This window comes from Onychostruthus taczanowskii, unplaced genomic scaffold (assembly GCF_017590055.1).
Source record: "Onychostruthus taczanowskii isolate IOZ18803 unplaced genomic scaffold, ASM1759005v1 scaffold151, whole genome shotgun sequence".
NCBI classification, from domain to species: domain Eukaryota; kingdom Metazoa; phylum Chordata; class Aves; order Passeriformes; family Passeridae; genus Onychostruthus; species Onychostruthus taczanowskii.
This window is the reverse complement of record NW_024498697.1, coordinates 126,070-150,009: the sequence shown is the minus strand read 5'-3', so window position 1 is coordinate 150,009 and position 23,940 is coordinate 126,070. Positions and strand designations below refer to the sequence as shown.

The 23,940-nt window shown below is 48.5% G+C and overlaps 1 protein-coding gene across 1 annotated transcript in view; it reads right to left on the bottom strand.

Annotated features, from left to right (window-relative positions):
- WNT3 (Wnt family member 3) overlaps positions 1–22,452 on the bottom strand; it is a 41,566-nt gene extending 19,114 nt beyond the window's left edge. The window contains exon 1 of the mRNA XM_041398961.1: positions 22,372–22,452. Coding sequence (XP_041254895.1) covers positions 22,372–22,451 — 80 coding nt within the window. The 5' untranslated portion in view covers position 22,452. The remainder of the gene's footprint in view (positions 1–22,371) is intronic.
- Positions 22,453–23,940: the final 1,488 nt, after the last annotated feature.

Below are 23,940 nucleotides of genomic sequence, written 5' to 3'. Positions count from 1 at the left end.
CTGTTAGAGTTCTAGATAATAAAATATTTACACTTTCTATACTAACAAACTAATCAAACCCAAGAAAACACTACATTTAACCTAAAGCCATGGAAAAGGCTTCCAAAATTAATTCATAACACTAAAATTACAAGTGGGTAGTTAATTTAAAAGTGTGTAATATCACAAAGTAAAAAACCTAGAGTTTGAGGTTTTAAAATATAGTAATAGAGATATGAAACAAAATAGAAGTTTTAAAACAATAGCTAATCCTTGTTCTTTGTCTTCTTCTTCCTTCTTTTTCATGAATTTAAGTAGTATTTTATAATCAGACAAAAAAGTCTGCATTGTGGACTTCGAGTAATTAGTTATTAAGTTAAAAATAAAAATAATTTGTCATTTCTTAATTAGATAGTTTAACCTCAAAAAACCTTATAACAAAAAATAGTTAACCATTTTGTACCTTGTTAATAAAACACTACAAAGCTCACTACCTATGAAACTATAACATGGATTTTAAAAAAAATAAACATCTAAACCTAAACACAAAATATCATCTGAAAAACTTCAATCCCAACTTCAACAAAAAAAACCAAAAACAAAACCAAGAAAAAATGGAAAAAAACCCCCCAAACCCCAACATTTAATGGTGTCCTGTGTGAGGAGTGAACTCATGAGATTCAGATTATAAAACTCCCAAATCTCCATGGAGATCACCCCCAAATCTGGGCTGGCCCTTGGCAAGCACTGCCTGGGTGGCTCCTGGGTTTGGTGAAACATTCCTGGGCTCCGGGCAGAGCAAAGGCTGCTGTGGGAATTCCTGTGCTCTGGAAGAGGCAGGAAGGAGATCCCAGAATTCCTGGAGCTCAGCACCCTGGGATCCCCTTCTGCCGGCTCCTGGGGCTGGCAGTGCCTAAAATCCACCTGAGCAGAGGGAGCTGAGCTCTCCCTCAAAGCCTTGGGGGGTTTTGGGGTTTAGAAGGAGCAAAAGCAGAAAAGGAGGTGAAGGTGTGGAGCTGCAAGGGGTTGTTCATCCCCACGGTGAAAGCGATTCCTCTCTCCCACAGTTAACTCCCCTCATGTTTGCTGCTGTTTCTGGTCCCACAGCCATTCCTGACCCCACAAATCCAAACTCACCAGCTCCCCATGCCACTGGGGTGCTGCCCAAAGTGCCCCCTCCAGCTGGCTGTGCTGAGCAATTCCCCTGCAGCTTCCCCAGCGAGCCCCAGCCAGACCTTCCCTGCCCCACACGGCCCAGCCCTGCCCCAGAGATGGGTTTTCCAAACCTTTAATTAAATTATGTGATTTCTTTTGGGCCATTTGTCTCTTCTCACCATCTTCACTCAGAGTTGCTGGGCTGAACGTGCCCAGTTTGAACCCAAACCAGTTTGAACCCTCTCCTCATCAACTCACTGGGCTGGGCCAGGGTGGGCTCAGGACATCCAGGGGCATCACTGGTGGCAGCAGACTGGGAGGGCTGCATCCAGAGGGACACTGGAAAGGGACATTGTCCAGGAGATGTGACCATGTGCTCAGGGTTGGGTGGCTGAGGGGTCCCAGGAGAGGAAGAAGGGCTGGGCAGGGTCAGTGGGCAGGAAAAGAGGCTGAAGGGGTCCAGCAACAGCCCACAACCACTTGTGGGGCAGTTCCAGATGTGACAGAGCCAAACTCATCCCAGGGCTGCCAGATGATGGGAACAACTGGAAGTGTAGCTGAAAATTAGGATGGGCAGAGGAGAAATTCCCTTTGCAGGTGCCCAGCAAAGAGAGGGGATCTTATCCAAGGGGGTTTGGGTTGGGCACAGCCCCTGCTGCCCTGGCATGGTGCTGGGGATGCCTCTGCCCCAGGGCAGGTTGGACTACAGACCTGGCTCAGGCTGAAAGGTGTAGCTGGGTGTGAATTCCATCCCCATCTGTCAGAGGTGGGGCAGGTATCTGCTTTTCACTGGGCAGTTTTCTTTATCTCTCCCACAACCAATCCTCCCTCCAGGAGATTTCTGCTGTTCATGGGCCATTGATTATTGATGTGGTTTGTTTTCTTTTTTTGTACAGTTGCATTTGTATTTTTAATTTTCCTAGTAAAGAACTGTTATTTCTACTCCCATATCTTTGCCTGAGAGCCCCTTAATTTCAAAATTGTCATAATTTGGATGGAAGAGGTTTACATTTTCCATTTCACGGGAGGCTCCTGCCTTCCTTAGCAGAAACCCGGCTTTTCAAACCAAGACACAAAGCAAAGGAGCAAACTGCATTTCAGCAGGGAGAAAACAGCCCCACACTCAGGGGCTGCTGCTGTTGGAGCATTCTCACTCTGGCCTGTTTCACATCCTGGGTGCTCCGAGGGGCTGAGTTGGCTCCTGTCACCTGGGAGAAGCATCTTCCTTCAGACAGGAGCACAGAAAATCCACACCCAGCTCTGAAATGGCCAAATGGCTTAGTTCCCCTGGGAGCAGTGAATTCCACTGGAGGGCTGCTCTGCCTGGCAGGGACAGTGAGGCTCTGGGGCCCTGGGAGGGATCAGAGCCTCCAGAGAAGTTCAAGTTCTTTGATGTGGAAGATTTTAGAGAAATGCAGATATTGGCAGTGCAAACAGGTGCAGACCAAGGGCAGAAGAGTGTCAGCGAGGGGAAGGTTTGTTGGGGGGGTGAAATGACTGCCAGGGGGTGTTGGGTGCATCAGGGTTTCAGAGAACACAGATTTCTGCAGCTTTCCTCCTAAGCTGACACTGAGCTGAAGGGATCTCCTGTCCTCCTGTCCCCGGGCAGGGTTCAGTGCTCCCCTTCAGACTCCAGGGGCTGTAACCCACAGAAACTTCCTGAGGAACTGGGGGAGAGAAGGAGGCACTGAGGGGGCTCAGGCACTCTGGTACATGGAGAGTTATGGTAGAGAGGAGGTGTCACAGCCCACACGAGCTCCCCTGACCCCACAGAGACTCAGGGAAGGACTTAGATGAGGTCAGCTGAGCCTGCACCTGAATCCTGGACAGTGCAGAGCACATGGGCCTTCGCTGGGTGAAGGATGACCAAGGACTGACCCCCAGAAGGGCTGTGGTGAGATTTTTGCCCCAGAAACAGAAATAAATCTTGTTTTATTCATTTTTTCCCTTTCCTCCTCTGCCCTGTAGACATGGCATGAGCTGCTCTCCCGTGTGTGCTGCCAGGTCTCTGCTGCCATGATTTTGTAGTTTTACAGAATCAGGTAGCTGCAGGTGGCAGCTGGGCTGCAATAAATGGAAATAAAAGAGGGTGTCTCACAAGACCCAGGTGTTCCCCTGCCACTGACCCTGGGTTTGGGGCTGCTGAGTCAGAGTTCTGATGGTTTGGGAAGTCAAAGGGATTTTTGCTTTGATCCAAAGAGATCACAGAACCACAGGATCGTTTGGCTTGGAAGGCACCTTAAAGATCTCCTTGTTCCAACCCCCTGGCATGGGGAAGGATGTCACCCACTAGACCTGGTCACCCAGGGCCCTGTCCAGCCTGCCCTTGAGCACTCCCAGGGATGGAACATCCAGCTGCCATTCCTGACTCCATGGAATGTGTGGGGAACGCTTCCAGGGAGGACCAGAGGGAGCAGAGATGGAGCTGCAGGTCTGAGCCCTTCTGACAGGGGGAAATGTTACCCTGACCTTGCTGCACCAAAGCCCTTCTGGGTGGAAACCAGCTGAGTTTGGCTGGAGAAATGTAAAACCAACCCCCAGAGGACACCTGAGCTGCAGAGTCCATCTCTTGTACTGGAATTGTGTCTGGGACATGGGGAGCTCAGAAATTCCTGTGGAAAGGACAAGAGGAATGGGGGATTCCAGATGATCAGGTCCTTCAGGAATGCTCTGCCTGGGGGGAGCAGGGACCTCTTTTCTCCCCCAGCATCAGGCAGGATGAGCTAGGGAAGGAGTGGCCAGCTCCAGGTTGAGCTGCCAGCCAGAAAAAGCCATTGTGACCCCCTGACACTGAGCAAAGCCCAGGAGATGCTGGCAGAGGAGCCTGATGAGGTGTCTGGGGGTGTGAGCCACAGCCTGGGCACAAATGTCACCTCTCTGGGAGCAGGCAGGACGTGTCACAGCCCTGGAGCTGCTGCAGGCTGAGCCTCAGTGCATCTCCAGGGGGATGCAGCAGAGGTAAATGAGACATCCAGGGCCAGGAGAACAGGGTGGTTTTGATGGAATTGGATTCCTCAGCTCTGGATTTGCCTACAGCTTCCCTCCTGGACGTGTTCAGGGTGGTTCTGTCCTTCTGTTTCCCCCTGGAGCTGTGGCTGGGGCTGTGCTGTTTCACCCAGGCACTGCTGCAGGAGCTGGGCTGGTTTAAGCCTCCTCCCTGTTGTAAATGGGATGTTAAACACGGGCAGGGGACAAAGGAGCAACAGCAGTGAGCTGAGGCAGTGGCTTATGCTGACAGTTTGATCAGTCTATTGGAAAGACTTCTGAGAGATTATTTAGTTACAGTGGGAAGAAGGGGAAGATTAAGACTTTGTGTCCAGCAGAAGAGGGCAGGACAATAGCTGGTGAGTGGGAATTCAGACCAGGGGGGTACAAAGGCACAAATCTCACAGCAAAAGAGCAGTGCCCAACACTTGTTGCAGATTCTCTTACACCGAGTCCCCTCAAATCCAGCCCGTGCCTGTCTGAAAAAAGCTGCTGGAGCCAGGAAAAGTGTATTTCTCACCCTCAGCGTGAGATGATCACACTCAGGGGTCACACAGCCCTGCCTGCCATTGCAAGGAGGATTTTTCCTGCCCCCTTGCCCATGAGGAGGGAGAGTCCCCTCAGAGGGTGTTGTGCTAGCACAGGAGGATGGCACAGGAGCTGTTGTGTAGTGGGGGATCAATATTATCAACATTCCTGAGTGTATCAATATTCTCTGACCAAAGCTAAAGTCCTCCAGCAGCCTTTGGTAAAACACCTGAGCTCTGCAGGGCATGGGCAGGCACAGGAGCTCTGCACACCAAGGCAACTCAGTCATTTCAAATAACACTGTGGTAATTGCAGAGCACACAGGGATCCCAGGCTCTCTCGTGGTGGAGGAAGGACAGAGGTTCCCTATTGTATTTAGGGAGTTTTTGAATTAGTGGTATTTGATTTTATTAATTTAGAATGTTGAATAATTGTTTTATTTAAATGATATTATATTATATTTATATTATATTATTATTATATTAAAGAAATATTCTATTCTAGTCTATTCTATTCTTTCCTTATATTATTACATTATATTACATTACATTATATTATATTATAGATATGTATTAAAGAAAAATTTCTAATTGTTTGAGATAGTTAGGATATAACTTTGATTTAACTGGTTAAGGAAATAATATAACTTTTACTGGGGTTCAATTAACTAAATTATTTTAGGGAAATAATTTTCTTAACATATTTTACATGTGTAAAAATAACAGGAGCAGTAAGTAGAGATAAGAATTGTTTCCTCTTCTTCTTTTTATGCTTCTCTAGGAAAAATCTTGTGAAAGAGAATTATGTTTCTCTCTGTTCAGAGAATGTGAATGCCACAGTTCCCCAGATGGGCTGTGCTGACCCCTCCAGTGCAATGGCTCATGCTGCTGCAGGGTTCCTTGAACCCACAAGCACTGAGAAAAATTCCTCTGTCCCCTGCTGATTTTTTTCCTTACTGCTTTATTCCTTTGTGACCCAAACAAGCTTTGCAAAGAAATCAGCTTTAAACCTTTCCCAGGTGCTCTGTCTGCAGCTCGTGTTGCAGAAACATCCAGTCTACAAACCCCAGAAACATCCAGAGAACAGAGGTAACCTGTGCTAAATCCTAAATCCCTGTGGCTTTCTTTTTTTAATTTTGGAGTGAGGAGGGTCTTAATTAAAAGAAAATAAATGCCTGATCCCCAGGAATGTTCCTTGTTGCACAAATAAAACTCTCTCTCTGGTCACACGGTGTGATGCAGTGGCCAACATCAGTTCTCCAAAAATGGGCTGGTTCTTGTTCTTGCAGGGACCTGGCACCAAGAAGCACAAGAGGTGCTCTGGTTGTGGATGGAAAACTGAGTTGGGTCTCAAAGTCCTGACAGTTAAAGAAATAATGAAATTCAGAGGCTTGTGTGGAGCACAGAAGGAAGATCAAGATATTGGCTGGTTGTTAAATGAGTTGAGCACAGGAATTTCAATCACAGCATTAATTAGGAGATAATCCCTTCCCCTCCCTGCCAGCAGCTGGCTTTGGAGGCAGAGTGAGGATCATGGAACCACATGGTTTGGGTTGGATTTGGTTGGGTTTGCATTTTCCATTTCAGGGGTGGCTCCTGCCTTTCTTAGCAGACACCTGGCTTTTCAAACTGAGACAAACAGGTAAGCAGAAAGCCACCAGGCTGTTGGAAAAGCCATGGGGATGTTTCTCCCACAAGCTGGTACAGGAACACAGCCCTGACTGATGCCTTGTGAAGGCTGACCTGGAACAGAGACTAGAGGAGCTAAAGAATAAAGTGGGGATTTATTAAAAGGCCTCAGTGGATCCACCTTGGGCAGCACAAGAGCCCAGCCAGGGCTGCACCCCAGGTGAACCCAAAATGGTCACAAAATGCCCCACTGGTCACAGGGTCTCTCACTTCTATAAGCTCTGATCCATTTGCATATTGCAGTTAATTGTCCCATTACAGCTTTAGCCCATGCAGTCCCATCCTTCTTGTTTTCTGTCTTCAGCCCACATTCTTTGTGCTCTTGGGCCTGAGATTTGGATCATTTGTCCTTGGTCTCCAGCTAGAGCAGGAATTGTTTTGTCTCCCTGCTCTGTGCAGAGAGCTCACCATCCCCTCATGTGAAGCCCAGAGCCACACACTAAAGCAGAACATGAAAAATAGAAAAGGTAAAACCTGAGGCATCATAGCCCACAGCAGAGCCTGTGAGAGCCTGGAAGCAGCCGGGCATTCCCAGAACATTCCAGAGGAGCTGTTTTGGCAGCCTTGGCTGTCATGGCCTGAGCTCAGGTGGGGTGCGGCTCCAGCAGAAATGAGGATGCTCAGGGAGGGGTCCCCAGGGCTGGGCTGGGTCTCGCTGTTGGTGGTACCACCCTCAGCACCCCCTGCACCCTCAAACACCTGTGCAGGGGAGCTGTGCTGGTAAATCAGGTGGGGTTGGCCCTTCTGGGGGCTCTTCTGCCTGGATAGGAGCAGACTCAGAGGATGAGGCTGGGAAAAGTGGAGCTGGAGCAGAGCATCAGGTGAGCATTTAGCCCTGCCTGGCAGTCCTGGGTGCTGTGGGGGCAGGTAAAAGGACTAAAGAGCATGGAAATTATCTCTGCAATGGCCTGGGGGCTGTGAAACCTCTGCATCTGATGTGCAAGAGGCTGGGAGAGCTGGGACTGTGCAGCCAGGAGAAAAACCCAAGGAGAGACCTTGTCAATGTGTGGAAGTAACTGGTGGGAGAGGGTGGAGAAGCTGCAGCCAAACCCTTCTGACAGGACAAGGGACAATGGGAACAGACTGAAAACCATGGAATTCTCTCTGAGCATGGGAAAACTCTGGTTCACTGTGAGTGTGGCAGAACAGGTGACCTAGACAGCCTGAGGAGGTTTCATCCCTGGAAACACAGCCCAAGTGGACACAGCCCGGGGCACCCTGCTCTGCCCGGCCCTGCTTTGAGCAGGCTTGAGCTCTGTGATCTCCAGAGGTCACTTCCAACCCTGCCTGTCCCTTGATTCTGTGATTAAAATTCACTTCTTTGGCAACACCCCATGGATTTGGTGCTGAAGGACCCAAAGCATTTCTGTGGCGCTTTTAGGACAGATCTGCCTGAAACCATTCTGGGATCCATCAGGGCAGGGCAGGGAGACATGTGGCAGGGGGTGGTGGGGAAGAGTGGGAAGAGAAGAAGGATGTCCTAGGTGAGTTCAGTGTCACTGTCACAAAGACAAGGATTGTTGAAAACACTCCAACTTGCCTGCCTGGTTGAGCTTTCCAGCTGGGAGCTGGAATTGCCATGACTCTGACCAGAGCCAGTGCCACTGCTTCCTTAGCTTTTACAGAGATGGAACAACTGAGAGGCATTTAAAAAGATTTTACATCATTATCACTCTCTATGAATAGTGAGACACAAGAGATGTAAAACTCAATGCTATTCTATTCGAAGCTAACCTATTTCTTGGTTACAATACCTTATAAATGTTTTTTAGCCTATTAGCTTTTGCTACACAATGCTGCTATTGCCTTTAACACTAATCACTTATATTCTTTCTCCATATGATGTTTTTACAAAGTATCTTTCACAGTTCTAATTCTCTAAAATATCTGGTCTTTTTGTAATGCCATATTTTGAAACTTGTTTCTAGTTCAGTCTCCATAATGCCATCTCTATTTCATGAACTTCCTAAGTCAGCACACCTTATCTCAGTGTTTACATACAAATATACAAAACTATATAAACTTTCTATCAAGTTTTAAAAATTCTTTACAAATCCATTTCCCACACTTGGGCAGCTCCTCTTCCTCCCCTCCCCACCTCTCCTTTCTCCCATTTCCCTCCTGACCTGAAAGCCTCTCATTTCCAGTTTGGGTTCTAACACCCAGCATCACTTGTGAAAAATCCCACCCTAAAAGCCATTATCTTTCTGATGGGAGGAGGTCTCATCCCCAAAATATCACCTATTTGCTCAGACACAAATTCCTTTCTCCGTAAATCTCCCACCCCTGGATTTTCTGCTGCACTTTGTTCTGTTGCTCATTTTAACCCTCTTGGCTCATGCTGCAATCTCAACCTCCCCTCCTTCTGTCACCCCCTCTGCTTTTCTGTTACCAGCCAGCCTGCCAGAGCTCCAGGAGGGTTTGGACAGCACTGCCAGGGATGCCCTGGGTGGGATTGTTGGGTGTCTGTGCAGGGCTGGGGTGGGACTTGATGATCCTTGGGGTCCCTTCCAGCCCAGGACATTCTGTGGTTCCCTGGAGTGGGAGGGGGCACAGAGAGGGTCTCTGATGCAGTGACAATGGCACTGGAGCCTGGGGGTGACAGAGACATTGTTGGGGAGGAACTGAGGCCAAAATGCTCCTCAGACCAGACTGGGTGTGAAGAACAGCCCCACTGAGATTTTGAGGCCTCGAGTGGCCTCGTGGAGAAGTCGGGAGTTGGTGCAGACAGCAACAGGGGCTCTGTCAAATCCCCATCCTGCTCGGCTTGTGGCAGAGTTTGGGGTCAGTCAGACCCACCCCAAGTTCTGACAGGGAATCCCAGGAATCTGTCCCCTCCTGGCATGGAGGAATTAGTCCTGGATGAGGTGGTTTCTTGTGGTTAAAATTCAGATGGAACCTTGTGGAAACCAGGTCTAGAACCAGTCCTGGTGGTTTCTTATGGTGAAAAATGAGGCTGCTTTACTACTGGGTCCTGCTATTCTCTTTCCATGGAGGGCAAAGCAGTTGGAGTGGAAGGCTGTGGGCTCTGGAAAGGTGTGAGACACAAACTGCCATCAATATTGCAGGAAGGACTGAACCATGTGCCACACTGGCATGGAGGGGCCAGAGGGGACAAAGAGGGCAGTGGTCACTGGGGGCAGTGGTCAGAGGGGGCAGTGGTCAGCTGGGCTGCCCATCCTGGGCACTGTGGCTGAGATTCCTGCTATTCTCTTTCCATGGAGGGCAAAGCAGTTGGAGTGGAAGGCTGTGAGCTCTGGAAAGGTGTGAGACACAAACTGCCATCAATATTGCAGGAAGGACTGAACCATGTGCCACACTGGCTGTGCCCCAAAGCTCTGTGTGGGTGCTGCTGCCTCCTTCCCAGGAACCTCAGCTCTGTTGGGAAGCACCACAAGGAACAAGGCAAGGGTAAAATTTGGCTCAGCCCAGTCCATGCAGGTCCCAGCAGGGATGGGATGTGCGGTTGATGCCTCAGGTTTTAGTTTTTATATTTTTCAGGTTCTTTGTGCTGCTTTACTGTGTGGGCCTGGGCTTCACCTGAGGGGATGGTGAGCTCTCTGCACAGAGCAGGGAAACAAAACAATTCCTGCTCTAGCTGGGGACCAAGGACAAATGATCCAAATCTCAGGCCCAAGAGCAGAAACAATGTGGGCTGAAGAGAGAAAAACAAGAAGGATGGGACTGCATGGGCTAAAGCTGTAACTGGACAATTAACTCCAATATGCAAATGGATCAGAGCTTATAAAAGTGAGAGACCCTGTGACCAGTGGGGCATTTTGTGACCATTTTGCGTTGTGCTGCCCAAGGTGGATCCACTGAGGCCTTTTAATAAATCCCTGCTTTATTATTTAACTCTGTCCAGCCTCTGTTCTAGCTCAGCCTTCTCAAGGCATCAGGGTGGCCTGAGCTGGACAGTGGCTCTGGATTGTTGTGCTCAAGGACTGTGAGGGAAGGGGACCCTCTCTTAGGTGTAATTTTGTGTAAGGCCAGGGAACTGGAGAGTTACTGGAGCCTGATCTGACTCAAGAACCTGAAAGCCCAACCTCAAGGCCAATGTTCTTTGAGCATCTCTTCCCACAGAACACTTTCCTAATGTAATTCATTCCAGCACTCAGGGAAGATTTTACCCCCAGCTGTTCATTTCCCCAGGTGTTACCTACCAGCCAGCCTTGGATTCACAGCCTTCAGAAATCTGAGTTGCCACTTTGTGTGTGGTTTCCAGCCAAGCAGAGAAGCCAAGGCACACCTTAAGCCGAGGTCTCAAGTCCTGAGGAGGAACCCGAGTGTCTCCTGCTCCAAACCCCGGTCCCTGGAGCAGCCTCAGGAGCTCAGGGGCTCTAGAGGGAGGCACACCTAAAGCTCAGCCTGGATTTACACCACAGACCAAGACTCCTGTTCCACAAGTGTGGCATTCACATTTTCTGGAAAAACTCCTTTGCCCAGGATTCTTTTCCTGGGAAGCTGAGAAGCCTCAGAGAAAAAGGAAAACAATAATGATCTGATTTACTTCTGCTGTGTTTTGCTCCTTTGGAATGTGTTTGGAAATTGTTTACCCACAGGTGATTGTTTCCTTGGATCCTGGTGTGAGTTGTTTTGACTCATTGGGGGCCAAGCTGTGTTGAGACTCTGGGAAGGGTCATGAGTTTTCATTATTATCTTGTTAGCCTTCTGTAAGTATCCTTCCTGTATTCTTTAGTATAGTATAGTTTAGTATTCTTTAATATAATATAGTATCATAAAATAATAAATTAGCCTTCTGAGAACATGGAGTCAGATGCATCATTCCTTCCTGCAAATACAATACACAAGGGCCATGGACAGTGTTGGGACTGAAATTACAGCCCCTTGAGCCAGCATTGCTGCTCTGGGCTGGACAGAGGCAGCTCCTGCAGAGCAGGGCTGTGCTGGGAGGAAAAATCTGCACTCCACGGGCTCACAGCACTTGTGAGCAGCTCATCTGTGTCCTCTGGGCACCAAAGGCTGATTTCCAACAGCCTCCAGAGCCTCTGGGCATGTCCTTGGTGGTGCTGTCCCCTCTTGTCTGGCTCTTCCCAACCCTCCTGGCATTAGGGTGAGGGACATCACAAAGGTGCCACTGCTCCCAAAATGATGAGAAAATCACAGCCCCAGCACACCAGGGAAGGGTCTCCTTTGGGGGTTTTCTCCTCAAAACTGTGATGCTGAGCACTGCACCACTGCTTGAGGCAAAGGATCTCTTTTATATCCACTCCCAGCTCTTTTTACGTTCTCACTTCACCAGCAGAGCAGCAGCCTGAGCCCCAGCAAACCTACAGACAAGGACTTGGTGTCTGGAGATCTTATTTTTAGATTTGTAGGGGAAAATAATCAGCAAATTGAAAAGAAAAGTAAAAATATGGAGACAGCCATGGCTTGTTGTTCTGCATAAAACCCCTGTGAGACAGACAACAGGTGAATTTCATTAAAAAATTATTAAAGGGGAGCTGGTTGTTACCAAACCTAATGAGGCCTGAGCAATAGTCAGAACTTAAAAAAACAACAGAAATATTTTGCAACAATAAAACAAACAAACAAAAACAAAAAGAAACCCCCCCCTAAAACATCTAAGAGACCTCTGCAGGTAAAACCTGCCTGGCAAATGTGCCCCTGGCTGCAAGAAGCTCCTGTGACATTTTTCAAGGACCACTGCAAATTTCTTAATTATAAACCTCCACAATTTCTAGAAAGTAACTGCAGGAAACTTGGGGGAGTCTGTGACATAGAAATGGGACGAGAATAAAAAACCCTGAAGATTTTATCACCCAACACCAACCCTTCCTGCCCCAGGGAGGGTCTTTTGTTGAAAAGGGGGCAGAAGATCTGGAGCCTGAGCCAGGGTGGGGCTGGAGGGCAGCAGGGAAAGAATTTCTCATTCAGAAGTGTGAGCACTGGGAAAGGTGCCAGTTAGACTTGATTAGATTTGTAAGATTAATTAAAAGCAGACAGGTTCAGTGACTTGTGAAAAAGACAAATTAACAAATTAGCAAATCAGGAAACCTATCTTCAGAAAAGGAATTAGAGACTTTGGCTCCTTTATCAGGGCAAATTTGCTTTTCAGAGTGTGGTTCTTTCATGTTCCAGGGGTGGCATTTTACTATTCTACATAAAATTATATATAAAATATAATTTTAGTAATAATTGGCAACGTATATATTTCACAGAATCCAAAAATAAAATGTAATAATTTTACATTAAAAAAACATTTAAAAAATTACAAAACTGCCACTTAAAAATTAAACACACCGCTATAAAAAACACATGTTAAAACCCAAAAAATCCCCAAAACTTACTTTTTAACTTCCATCCTGAGAACAAATAACACTGCACTGACAGCCCTGGTGACCAACAGGCATTTCCAGGCCTGGAATCCCTTCAAGCCAAGGCTCCCAGTCCCTGCTGTGGGTGTTTTGTTGCCTCAGTAGCAGCCCTGGTGTCTGCTGGATGTGGGACTGGAGAGAGGGAGCTCAGCCAGGGCAATGAGAAGTGTTAGTAAAAGACCCCGTGGTTTGCAAACAAGCCCCTGGTTTTGGGGTTAATTTGGGATTTCTGGTGAGTCCTGGGTATGGTCCCAGAAAGAGAGGGCTCCTGGAGTGGGAGAGCTGAGGGCTCTCAAGATCCCTCTGTCCCAAAGGAAAGCTTATGTCATGAAAAGCTGGAATTAACATTAAAAAAAGCTGGAATAATATGAATTCCCAGGAATTAATATTAAATATTACTATTTTTAAAACAATATTTTTAAAAGCTGGAATACTATTAATTCCTGGGTAATAATATTAAATATTAATTTTAAAAATTTTTAAAAAGCTGTAATACTATTAATTCCCAGTAATTACTATTAAATATTAATATTAATATTAAAAACAAAAACAATATTGATCTCCTGTAATTAATATTAAATATTGATATTTTAAAAATTAAGATTTTTTAAAGCTGGAATAATATTAATTCCCAGGAATTAATACTTCCATAGAACATATCAGACATGACAGACCACAAATGCCTAGACCTGTTTTGGGGCTGATAAATGATGAACTTTCTTTGCTTTCTGATTTGTTAAGAGGGAACTGTGACATTACTTCTCTGGGATTTCTAACAGCTGAATCCCAAAGGGCTCTCTTGGACTGGAGCAGGCTGAGACCTCTCTCTGAGTGGGGCCTCAGAGCAAAAAACCTCTCAATGTTGCTGTTTCTGCCACAGCAAAAAAAAGCCTAGGATGGCTCAGATTATAATCAGACCCAAAACATTATTATTATCCATAGATCAAACCCCATTTATATTTCCTTCAGCAAAATTGTTTTTAAGTATAGGCTGTTTAGATTTTTAATACATTTTGTGTTAATAATACATGTTGATTTGCAACAAATCAGGGCACAGGTGGTGTTAAAGGGCTCCAAGTGTTAATCACAGCACAAGAAATACAGAAATCTCAGCCTGTGTCCAATCCAGACAATGCCTTTATCCTGAAAACTTCACCCAAACAACCTTAAATAACACAGCCTGGTACTGAAAACCTCTCACCATATCCAGCACTGCTGTGACTTCACTACAAACATCAATATCGCTGAGCCACTGCCATTTATACACAAAAAATTGAAAGATTAGTTCGGCAAAAATTAGATTGCAATGCCAACAGAAGGCTAAAATTCAGCTTCAGCTAAGTGAGGGGACATGAGCTCTTTATGTGATGTGTAAATTTTATAGCTGAGCTCCTGACAAGTCCTCCCCACTTCAGGTCCTCTGGGAAAATCCCTGAGAGATCCTCTGAGAAGTGCTGGCAGCTGGATGAGGATGTGGGCAGGAGCAGGAGCAGGTGAACACCAAATTTGTCTCGTCCCAGCAGAAGCAGTGAAGTGCCGGTGTCGAGCCTGGCGCCACGGGGCTGCTCTGTGCCCCGCAGAGCTGAGCCCAGGAGGCTGTCCTGCATTGCCAAGCAGGCTGAATTCCATTTGCCATCTGGATGGCAGCTGTCTGCTGTTCAGTGGGCAGTTTTCCTTCTCTCTTCCACACCCAATCCTTCCTGGGGGGACACGTGCTGATAACAGGCCATGGAATGTCACTCATGGCTGATAAGAACTACAGCATCCACTGGGAGATGTGAGCCCAGGGGAGGAGCCAAGATCCTGTCCAGGTAGGAATTCCTGCCTGGATAGAATCTTGAGTTCTGGAACACCAGCATGGCTTTCTCCACTGCATTCCCAGAGGAACAGCAGCTGCCTCTTCCCCTGGACCTTCAGAGGAAAATACCACCCTTCTCCAGGATCCCTGCTCCAGCAGAACCACCCCTGACACTCCAGGAGGGCTGCAGCCACAATTCCAATTGGATGCTACCAACACCCTGACCCACAGGGTGTCAGGTGTGTTCTGACTCTGTCAGTGTTGTTTTGGTTTACTGCATTGTTTATTTTATCTTTTTATTTTCTTCCCTAGTAAAGAACTGTTGCTCCTGCTTCCACATCTTTGCCTGAGAGCCCTTTAATTTCAAATTTATAACAATTCAAAGGGAAGGCTTTTCATTTTCCATTTCAGGGGAGGTTCCTGCCTTCCTTAGCAGACACCTGGCTTTGCAAACTAAGACAAGGCTCCAACCCCTCAAGATCAGGGCTGGACAGAACTTCTGGACCTCACAGAAGGGCAGCAGCAGCAGAGGGTGCCCTGGTGACTTCCCAGAGCAGAGCCCTGGCTCAGACATCCCATCACAATCCCCTGGCTGCAGATCAGCATCTCCAGGCGCAGCTCAGAGCTCTTCAGAGCTGGCCCAGCTTGAGCACAATTCCATCCCTAGCTCCATTTGGAGCTGCTGCCTTTGGGAAACTGAGAGGAGGAGTGGCCTTAAACACAGCAGGGGTTTCAGTCTGCAGGTTCCAGTCTAGCTACTGGACAAGATCACAACCATGTGAAAAGAAAATCATGAATCCACCTTCAAGAGGCCTTTGGTATGAGTGTCATAATGTAAAAATTATTATGGCTACTCAGTATTTATGGAATGAGCCTTGACTTTCATCAAGGACTGTGATGTGTCCACATGACTTAGTGAATGGTTGGACTCTGAATCCAGAGTTCTTTCTATCTTAATGCTCAAAAATGTTCTATATTTGATACACATGGTGTCACACATTGAACCATCAGATACCAGTGAGTGAGAGCAGCCAGTTCAGGCAGCTGCTGAAAACTCCTGCTGGACCAGCTAAGGGTGCTTCTCTCAGGCCTGGCACGAAGCAGAGGGCAGGCTCGGGCTGGGCCAGGCTGCCACAGACACAACCTGGGCTCAAGGCAAGGCTGACAGGGCAGGGAGGGTCAGCACTGGCCCTGCCAGATGTGCTGGGGGTGCTGAGCTGCTGCCACACCAAGGGTCTGTTCCCAGCAGCCCTGGGCCTGAGCAGCACTCCAGGGGATTCCCAGAGGGCTGAGGCTGAGCCTTGGACACTGGGATGAGAAGCACAGGTCAGATGAAAACATTACTCAGTTAAAACATACCAGAGATAATGGAAATGCTGTGCATCACACCTGCATGTTTCAATAGACAGCTCAATTCTTTAGTCTTTATTACTTCCTTGGTAATACTTGTTTTTTTTCCTCTAAAACTGGATGCTTGAACATTTTCCTGCCTTTCCACATGAAATCCAGCCATGCTGAGCTGTTTGACCCAGCAATGGAAGGGTCTGATGAGCATCACTGGGACTCAGATCACCAATGTCAGAGGGAAGAGAACCTTCTCCTGCTGCTCACAGCCCTGATACCCATGCAGGGAATGTCCACTTGTCCTCCAGGACAGCAGCAGAAATCAAACACCTCCTGAGTCTGCTGCTAGAGGATGAAACTCAAAAGTCAGGATGATTTAGTGACTCAGAGCCCTGTCCCTGGGCTCAGGCTGCCCTCAGGGAGGGAGGGCTGGAGACACCTCCCTGGGCTCCCACACCCCTCTGAGAGGGATGAGTGAGAACATGAGCTAAAATCCTGTCCTGACCCAGCTGGGGTGGCTGTCCCTGGGCCCAGAAGTGTAAGAAGTGTAGAGTAGCGGGGCAGGAGTGTGGATTGGCAGTCTGGTCAGAGAGAGAGAAAGCTAGATAAGCTTTCCCATGAATTGGTCTGGGAACTTTTAGGGAGGCAGAGAGAAAGAACTGTAAACTATCTGCAGGTGGTTTTTACAACAAGTTGTTTTCCTCAAAGATGTTTACCCCAAAGGGTGTCTTCTTAATTAACCAAACATGTGAAATTATTAAATGACCAGTCAGGTCCACCTGCATCAGACCAGGGTATAAAAGAAGGGGTTCCAATAAACTGGCTGCTTTTAGCCTCCTGATCTAGAGTCTGGAAGGCAGAACCCCCATCAAATGTGCCCTGGGAATGGAGTGGCCTGGAGCTGTGTGTCAGGAGGAACCTCAAACACCACCTTTGGTGGCACTGGCCTCAGCAAAGGGAGCCACAGCCACGGGAGGGGAGCCTGGGGGGATCCCTGGAGGTCAGAGTAGGACCAGCCAGGGTGGTGCAGTCTGATCCTACAAATGTCCCAGGACAGTGCTTCCTCACCTCCCTGCAGCAAGGAGAGTCCCCTCAGGAGTGACCCTTTTTTTGGCATTGCCCTGTGGATGTGACAATCTGCTCAGGTAAGCTCTCCCAGAATCAGCCTGGGAAGCTTTAGGGAGCTGGGGATAAACAATAATAGCCAAGTATTAAAACAACCTGCAGGTGCTGTTTTTCTAAAAATCTGTTTTGCTTTTTTTCTCATAAGGTTGTTTACAAATGGGTGTCTTGTTAATTAGCCAGTCATGTGAAATGTATTGATTAAATGACCAGTCAGGTCCACCTGCAGTGAACTAAGCTATAAAAGAAAAGAGGATGAAATAAACGAAGCCTTTTTGCCATTTTGCCTTCTGATGTGACTCTGTGTCATCTCTGACTCAATGATGACAATTGCCCTTTGTTAATTGTTCAGCACTGGAGAGGAGAGACCAGCCCTGTGCTGTTTGTGAGAGCCCCCCTGAGCCCCTCTCACCCTGCCTGGTCACCCTGTACGAGTCCAGGACCTCCCTTTCCACCTTTCCAGCCCCACTGGCCACACTCCAGTTCCTCTGCATCCCTCCTGAGCGGTGCCTGAGCTGCCCACAGCATCACAGGAGCCCCAGGTGCTCCTAGCTCACTGGATCTGAGGTGAACCCAGCTGTGAGTTCTGTTCCTGCCACCCTGTCAACGTGCCCTTGATGCCTCAGGTTTCAGTTTTTCTATTTTTCAGGTTCTTTGCTGCTTTACTGTGTGGGTCTGGGCTTCACATGAGGGGATGGTGAGCTCTCTGCACAGAGCAGGGAGACAAAACAATTCCTGCTCCAGCTGGGGACCAAGGACAAATGATCCAGATCTCAGGCCCAAGAGCAGAAACAACATGGGCTGAAGAGAGAAAAACAAGCAGGATGGGACTTGATAACCTAAAGCTGTAATTGGACAATTAACTGCAATATGCAAATGGATCAGAGCTTATAGAAGTGAGAGACCCTGTGAGCAGCGGGGCATTTTGTGACCATTTTGGGTTCACCTGGAGTGCAGCCCTGGCTGGGCTCTTGTGCTGCCCAAGGTGGATCCATTGAGGCCTCCTAATGAATCCCCAGTTTATTCTTTAGCTGTGTCCAGTCTCTGTTCTAGCTCAGCCTCCTGAAGGCCGAGCCCTGCCCCTGTCACAGGGTGTGAGCTCCTGCCTGACCCCATCAGCTGGGGCAGTGGCTCAGCAGGCAGCACAGCTGGCATGGGAAATCACTGGTTTGTGGCCTCCCCCACCCCAGCACCTCCAGCTGAGAGGGTGGGGTGGCCAACCCCCCCCTGAATTCCCAGTGCTCTTCCTTGGGGTGCCTTTAGCAAGGGCTTCACTTTGGCAAACGCTGCTTTCAGTGAAGGAGTCAAATAAGATACAGCTGGTTGAAATTCAGCAGCCTCTTCAGAGCTCTTTGTGGCCACTTAAATTTACTTCTGACTTCAGTTGTGACTGGTAACAGAGATTTGTGTCTTAAGGCTCTTGAGTGAGTCAGAGCCCTTCTCCCTGGGCTCCTGTGGCTCCAGGCTTGTCTTGGCCCTGCCCTTGTCCTGGGGCACTCCAGGAGACACGAGGGGTTCATTCGGAGGGAATGAGACCTCCTGAAGGTCAGCAATGTGACAATGTGACAACTGCTCCGTGCTGCCATGCTCTGGGAGCATTTTGAAGCTTTGCTGAGCTCAGGACTCCACTGGCAGGGCTGGAACAAAACGACCTCCAGGGCGGCTTCCAACCCAAACCACGCTGGGATTCTGCACTGGGGAGGGACAGAACCAGCAAGAGATGCCACCTGGAACACTCTGCCAAGTCCTGAGGCTCGTGAGGCTGTGCATCCTTGCAGATCTGCTCTGGCACTGGTTGGGGCTGTCCTGCTGCTCAGGACTCAGGATCCACCCCAATCCCAGCTCCAGAACTCTGCTTTTCATGGCATGGAGTGACCATCCCACTCAGCAGGGAGTTCCCACTGGCTAAGCCTGGCTGGGAAAAACACTGGAGAAAACCTTGAAGCCCACAAAACCCTTTAGAGCCACAAGCTCCTGACCACTTGTGGCCAGTCAGGCACTCAGGGCTGTTTCCACGGGCAGCCCCAGGTCAGCCCAGCTGTGCCCTCTCTGCCCACAGCCCTGCTGCCCACTCTGCCCCCACCCACGCCACTCCTGGGGGGTCAGGAGGAGCAGCAGCCTGGTCTGCATGGCCCCACCACAGCTCCCCATCTCCTCCTTCTCTTTTAGCAGCACTAGCCAGACAGCCAAAGTGTTGGACACGTCTCTGAGGGAGCTTTGTTGGCCTCAGCTCCTCCTGTCAGCACTCACAGGCAGCATTTCAGTGACCTTTTCCCATCTGTGCCCTGTTTGTTCCCTCTCACGGCTGGGATGGGATGGCAGCATGTGAAGAAGGGTTGGACCTGTGTCAAAATACCTCCCTGGAGGTTACATCCACAGCCTGAGCCACCCCTGGAGCTGACTCAGAGCTGCCTGGCCGGGGACAGGGAGATGTCAGGGAGTTTCCAACAACCCAGCTGGGCTGAAACCCCCTCTTGGCTTCGCCATCCTGCAGCCACCAGTGGGTCTGGACACCAAGCTCTGGGTTTGCAGCACAGGGACCTTCCCTTTGAGCTGGGGCAGGACCCCCCTGCAGAGCTCCAGGGCTGCACTTGGGCTCCCCTCTCTCTGGACAATGTCAAGGACCACGTCCTTCCCTGGCCCCTCAGTAAAACACACCCCACAAGCCCTCAGCAGCTCCATCCCTTTGCCTTTATCCCTGCAGTGTCACTGCTGCCGGGCTCCTGGCATTGTCTGGCTCACAGTGGAGCAGCAGGATTATTCCAGCCACCCCCAAACCCATTTACAAGGAGATCAGACCCCATTCTCATCACTCTCCTTTTCCTAGGGCACACACAGACACTTCCTCCCCACCACAGGAATAAACCTTTTTCTCCTTTCTGTCCCACAGCAGAAAGGATCTGTTTCGATGTTGCTGCCAAAACATTCCCTATCCAGCAGGAAAATCCCCAGGAAGGTGCCAGCAGGACAGGGCACTGTCGGCATCCTTGGGGCTCTTCCACATGAGCAGCCCCCCTGAAAGTCTCAAGTTTAGCAGAGATGGGCTTAGCTGGGGCTAAGGAAGCCCAGGGGAGCCCCAGCTAAGCCTGGCCTGGAGTGCTGCAGGACAGCAGCACAGGGGCCCAGGCTGATGCTGAGCCCCACCTTTGCTCTCTTTGCCCTGTTCTGGGGTGTGCTGAACCCTGCAAGTGGGGCTCATCCCCCCAAAGCCTCCTTTGTGCCTGCCTGAAGAGCAGAGGACCAGGAAGACAATTGGAAAATGATGTTTTTTTTAAGAGCATAGATAACGCCGTGACAGAGTCCACCACATAAACCTCATTTCCACAGAGCAGATATTGAAAGCCTTCCATGGGACCAAAGGAGGCCTTGAATTTGTGTGCTCTGGGAGCACTGTCTGTGCCTGAGCACCAGGGAGCCCTGGCCCAGGTATTTCTGCCCTCCTGCTCCCTCAGCCTTGAACCTCTAAAACCCCACAGCATTTGCAACCTCAGTCCTACACTGGGCACCTCCTCGCGCCCCTCCAGAGCAGCAGAGACTCTCTGGCAGTTTAATGTTGCCAGAATCTATAAAAATACACAAAACCTGGATCTGTGCATGAAATTCTGTGGCGAGTGTGTTCGACTCCCTCCTTTCCAGGGATGCTGCTTGCCATGCCCCTGGTGTCTGTGCCCTACATCCTCTGTATTGTTCCTTTGGGGTGAGCTCAGAGGGCTTTGGGAGAAGGGAATTGGGCAGACACCTGTCTGCAGCATTTGCTCCTGAAAACAGGCACAGGAGACATTTTGCTCACAGGGACATTTTTGCTTCACAGGGGAAAAAGAGACCTTTTCATCGAGAAGGTTTCGCTTGCTCGCTCTGAGACTTGAAACCCTCCTTGATTTTGATTTGGGCATTAAATCCTGATTTATATCAAAGCCTGGGGCAGCTCAGGGGCTGGTGGGATGAGCTGATGCTATGGTGAGCTGTCCCTGCCCAGGCAGCTCCTGCCCTGGCATCCTGACCTGTTCCTCCGCGTGCCCCGTGCCCGCACAGCGGTGCCAGGTGGGGAGCAAAGGGATGGAAGGAATCAAAGTGCTGCTCTCTGTATTTCAGGAGCCTCCCCTGCCCTGGGCGGAGGGTCTGAAGTTCAGCAGCCACACTCAGGGCGAGGAAATCATTTAATTCTCCAGGAAAACCTGCTGTGATTTAGCCATTTCATGAACCTGCGGAGCTTTGAAACGCTTCCTGAGCGGGGACTTCTCATTGTGCTCTCAGTCTTTCTCCTCTGGAACGGCACATTCTCATCCCAAAGTCCACGGTAATAAATGGATTATTAAAAAAAAAAATTCATCTTTTCCCTCCTGAATTCTAAATATTCCCAGACATGGCAGTCCATTCCCAAGTTCACTCCCACCTACTTCTTGCCATCTCCATGTTGGCACTGAAAGGATCTAATTCAGTAATAAAGAAGAGAGACTTTTCTGGAAAAGCGAAAATAACCCAAGAATCTCAGTAGCACCAAATTCCACCATCTCCCTCTTTTCCCTATGGATCATCAGGCTCACAGCCCCTACCTGGCACATACAGAAACTTAACAAGAGATATTCCAGCAAGAAATCCTGCATAAAGACAGAAATAAACTGAAATATTTTGTTATGCAACTCGCTGGCTGCTGGATTTAAATGACCTGGAATATTTAATTCTATATTTCTTGTTCTAAAGGGCTTCCAATTGCATTTTGTTATGATATTCATTTATATAGAGTTAGATTTATTTTTAAAATAAGTAACTCTGGTTACTTACCAGTCTCATTATAAGATACAACCAATTATTTTAAAATCTATTTTTCTCATTGGTGCAAGGAAATTAGCGACATTTCCATAATTAAAATTAACAAAATCTACCTTTAAGCAATTTTACTAATGAATGTTTTCTCAGGTGCCATTTGTGTTATTTGCCGGACTAAATTCACATGACAGAATACAACAAAAGAAGGGAAAGAAGTCCAAAAAACGCAGCAACCAAACAGAAAATAGAATTAAAAATTTTTTTAAAGCATCAATTGCAGTTTCATGGAAAGGAAGAAAATCCCTGTGGCAGAGAGACAAAATTCCCATTGCACAAGGAAATAAAACCGCATCCTTTCACATCTGAACCAAGAGCCCATCGCTACAGTGCCGAAAATGGAGAAATTAAGAGTGGTAGGGAAGCCTCCATTTGCGCAAAGGGAAACCCAGGCATGGCCCTTTCAAAATAACGCCCAAACTTTTCACAGATTTCATTAATTACAGGTCAAATCTGAAAAAATCACGCTTCAACTCCAGCATGCAGCCGTGGGCAGCTCCGCAGGGCGAGGGGTGAAAAGGAAGGAACACACAGCTCCCATGGCTAATAATTAATGAATTCATTAATCAATCATAGGGAGAGGAAGGGCGAGGGGAGGAAGGAATCTTACCACCAAATTGGGTAACCGGCTAGGACCTTTGTGCCATTGAAGAGAAAAGACAGAATTAGTCCAAGCAGGTGGTAATCCATTAGTCCAGGCTGGTGCAAGGGGAAAATCGCCGCGAAGTTTTCAGAAAAACATGAAGTGCCAAAATGAAGAATCCCCCTCCTCCCAGGAAAAAAAAAAAAAAAAAAGGAAAAAAAAAGGGGGGGGGGGGGGGTAAAAAGAGTGAAGCCAAGTCCCTCGTGGCTCGGGTGACTTTCTGGCTTGTCAGAAACACACCTCTCCAAGCCTTTCCCCCGTAGATCATCCAAAAGCGTCTATTAAAAAGTGCAGGGCTCGGGGATGTCAGCAGGCGGCCAATCAGACCGCATGGCCCAAGGTGAGGGATGAGGCTCAGCCCAGGGCTGTCAATCACCCTCTCCTCCCCCTCCACCCCACAACTTTGTTCCGAGCCCTCGCTGCCACGGACAAACCCTCTGTGCACCACACTCCACTGGGGCACTGCGATTTGGGGCGAGCATTTTCAATTTTTAAATTTTTTTTTCAATTTTTTTTTTTTTTTCCACTTGAAGCCCAGGATGTGCTGCCCCTGAATGCCAAGACTCAGCAAGGTAAGGATGAAGGGTGGCTGTGGTGAGGGGTGGCTGTGGTCGAGCTTAATCTTGCAGTGGGAGTGAAGCAGAACTTGTTCTTCAAATGGACAGGGATGGGGGCACGGAGGGACAGAAAACCCTCTGCCTGTGGTGGTGTGGGCAAAACTGGTGATAAAGTTGAAATGAAACCTTCACAACCCAGGTTTTCACTGTGTGGGGGTGATGGATGGAGGGGGAGCAGGGGCAGCCTGGCTTTCTATTGAGAAAAAAATACCATGTCATGGTGAGAGGGGAGCAGGCAGATGGGGACGTGTCCCACAGATGGACTGCTTGTGAAGTGCATCTCTGGGTGCAGGAAGATGAAAATATTATCAAAACCTCACACAAGTAACCCTAAAAATGAAAAAAACCAAAGCAACCCGAATCAGTTTCATGATTTGCAAATAGACCCAACAAAGATTTTACTTTAAAATCCTTGTTATTGGGTAGAGAGCCTGTTTTAACAGGAGCTATTGTGCAGTCAGAGGAGATGACTCGACAGAATGGGACAAAGAAATGGGAGAAGACAAACAAGTTGCTTTTTCTCCTAAAGCATCTCAGCAACCACAGCTCTGTTGCTGCCCTGGGGCTGCTCAGGGTGGAACCACCTCGTGATCAGGTGCTTTAGGAGCAGCCAACAAATCAGTTTATTTCAGAGCCATGGCAGTAATGGTGATTTAAGGTCCTGTCTTGGGCAGCTCAAGGCATCTCATGATTTTGAAAGCTCTAGACCTCCTCTGGATCTTAAGGCTCTGGGCACAAACAAATTCCTCATTGTGTTTAATCACACACTGGCACAGGGAAGGTGTGGCTGCCCCTGGATCCCTGGCAATGCCCAAGGCCAGGCTGGACAGGGCTTGGAGCCACCTGGGCCACTGGAAGGTGTGCCTGTGCATGGCAGGGGTGGAATGAGATGATCTTTAAGGTTCCTTCCAACCCAAAC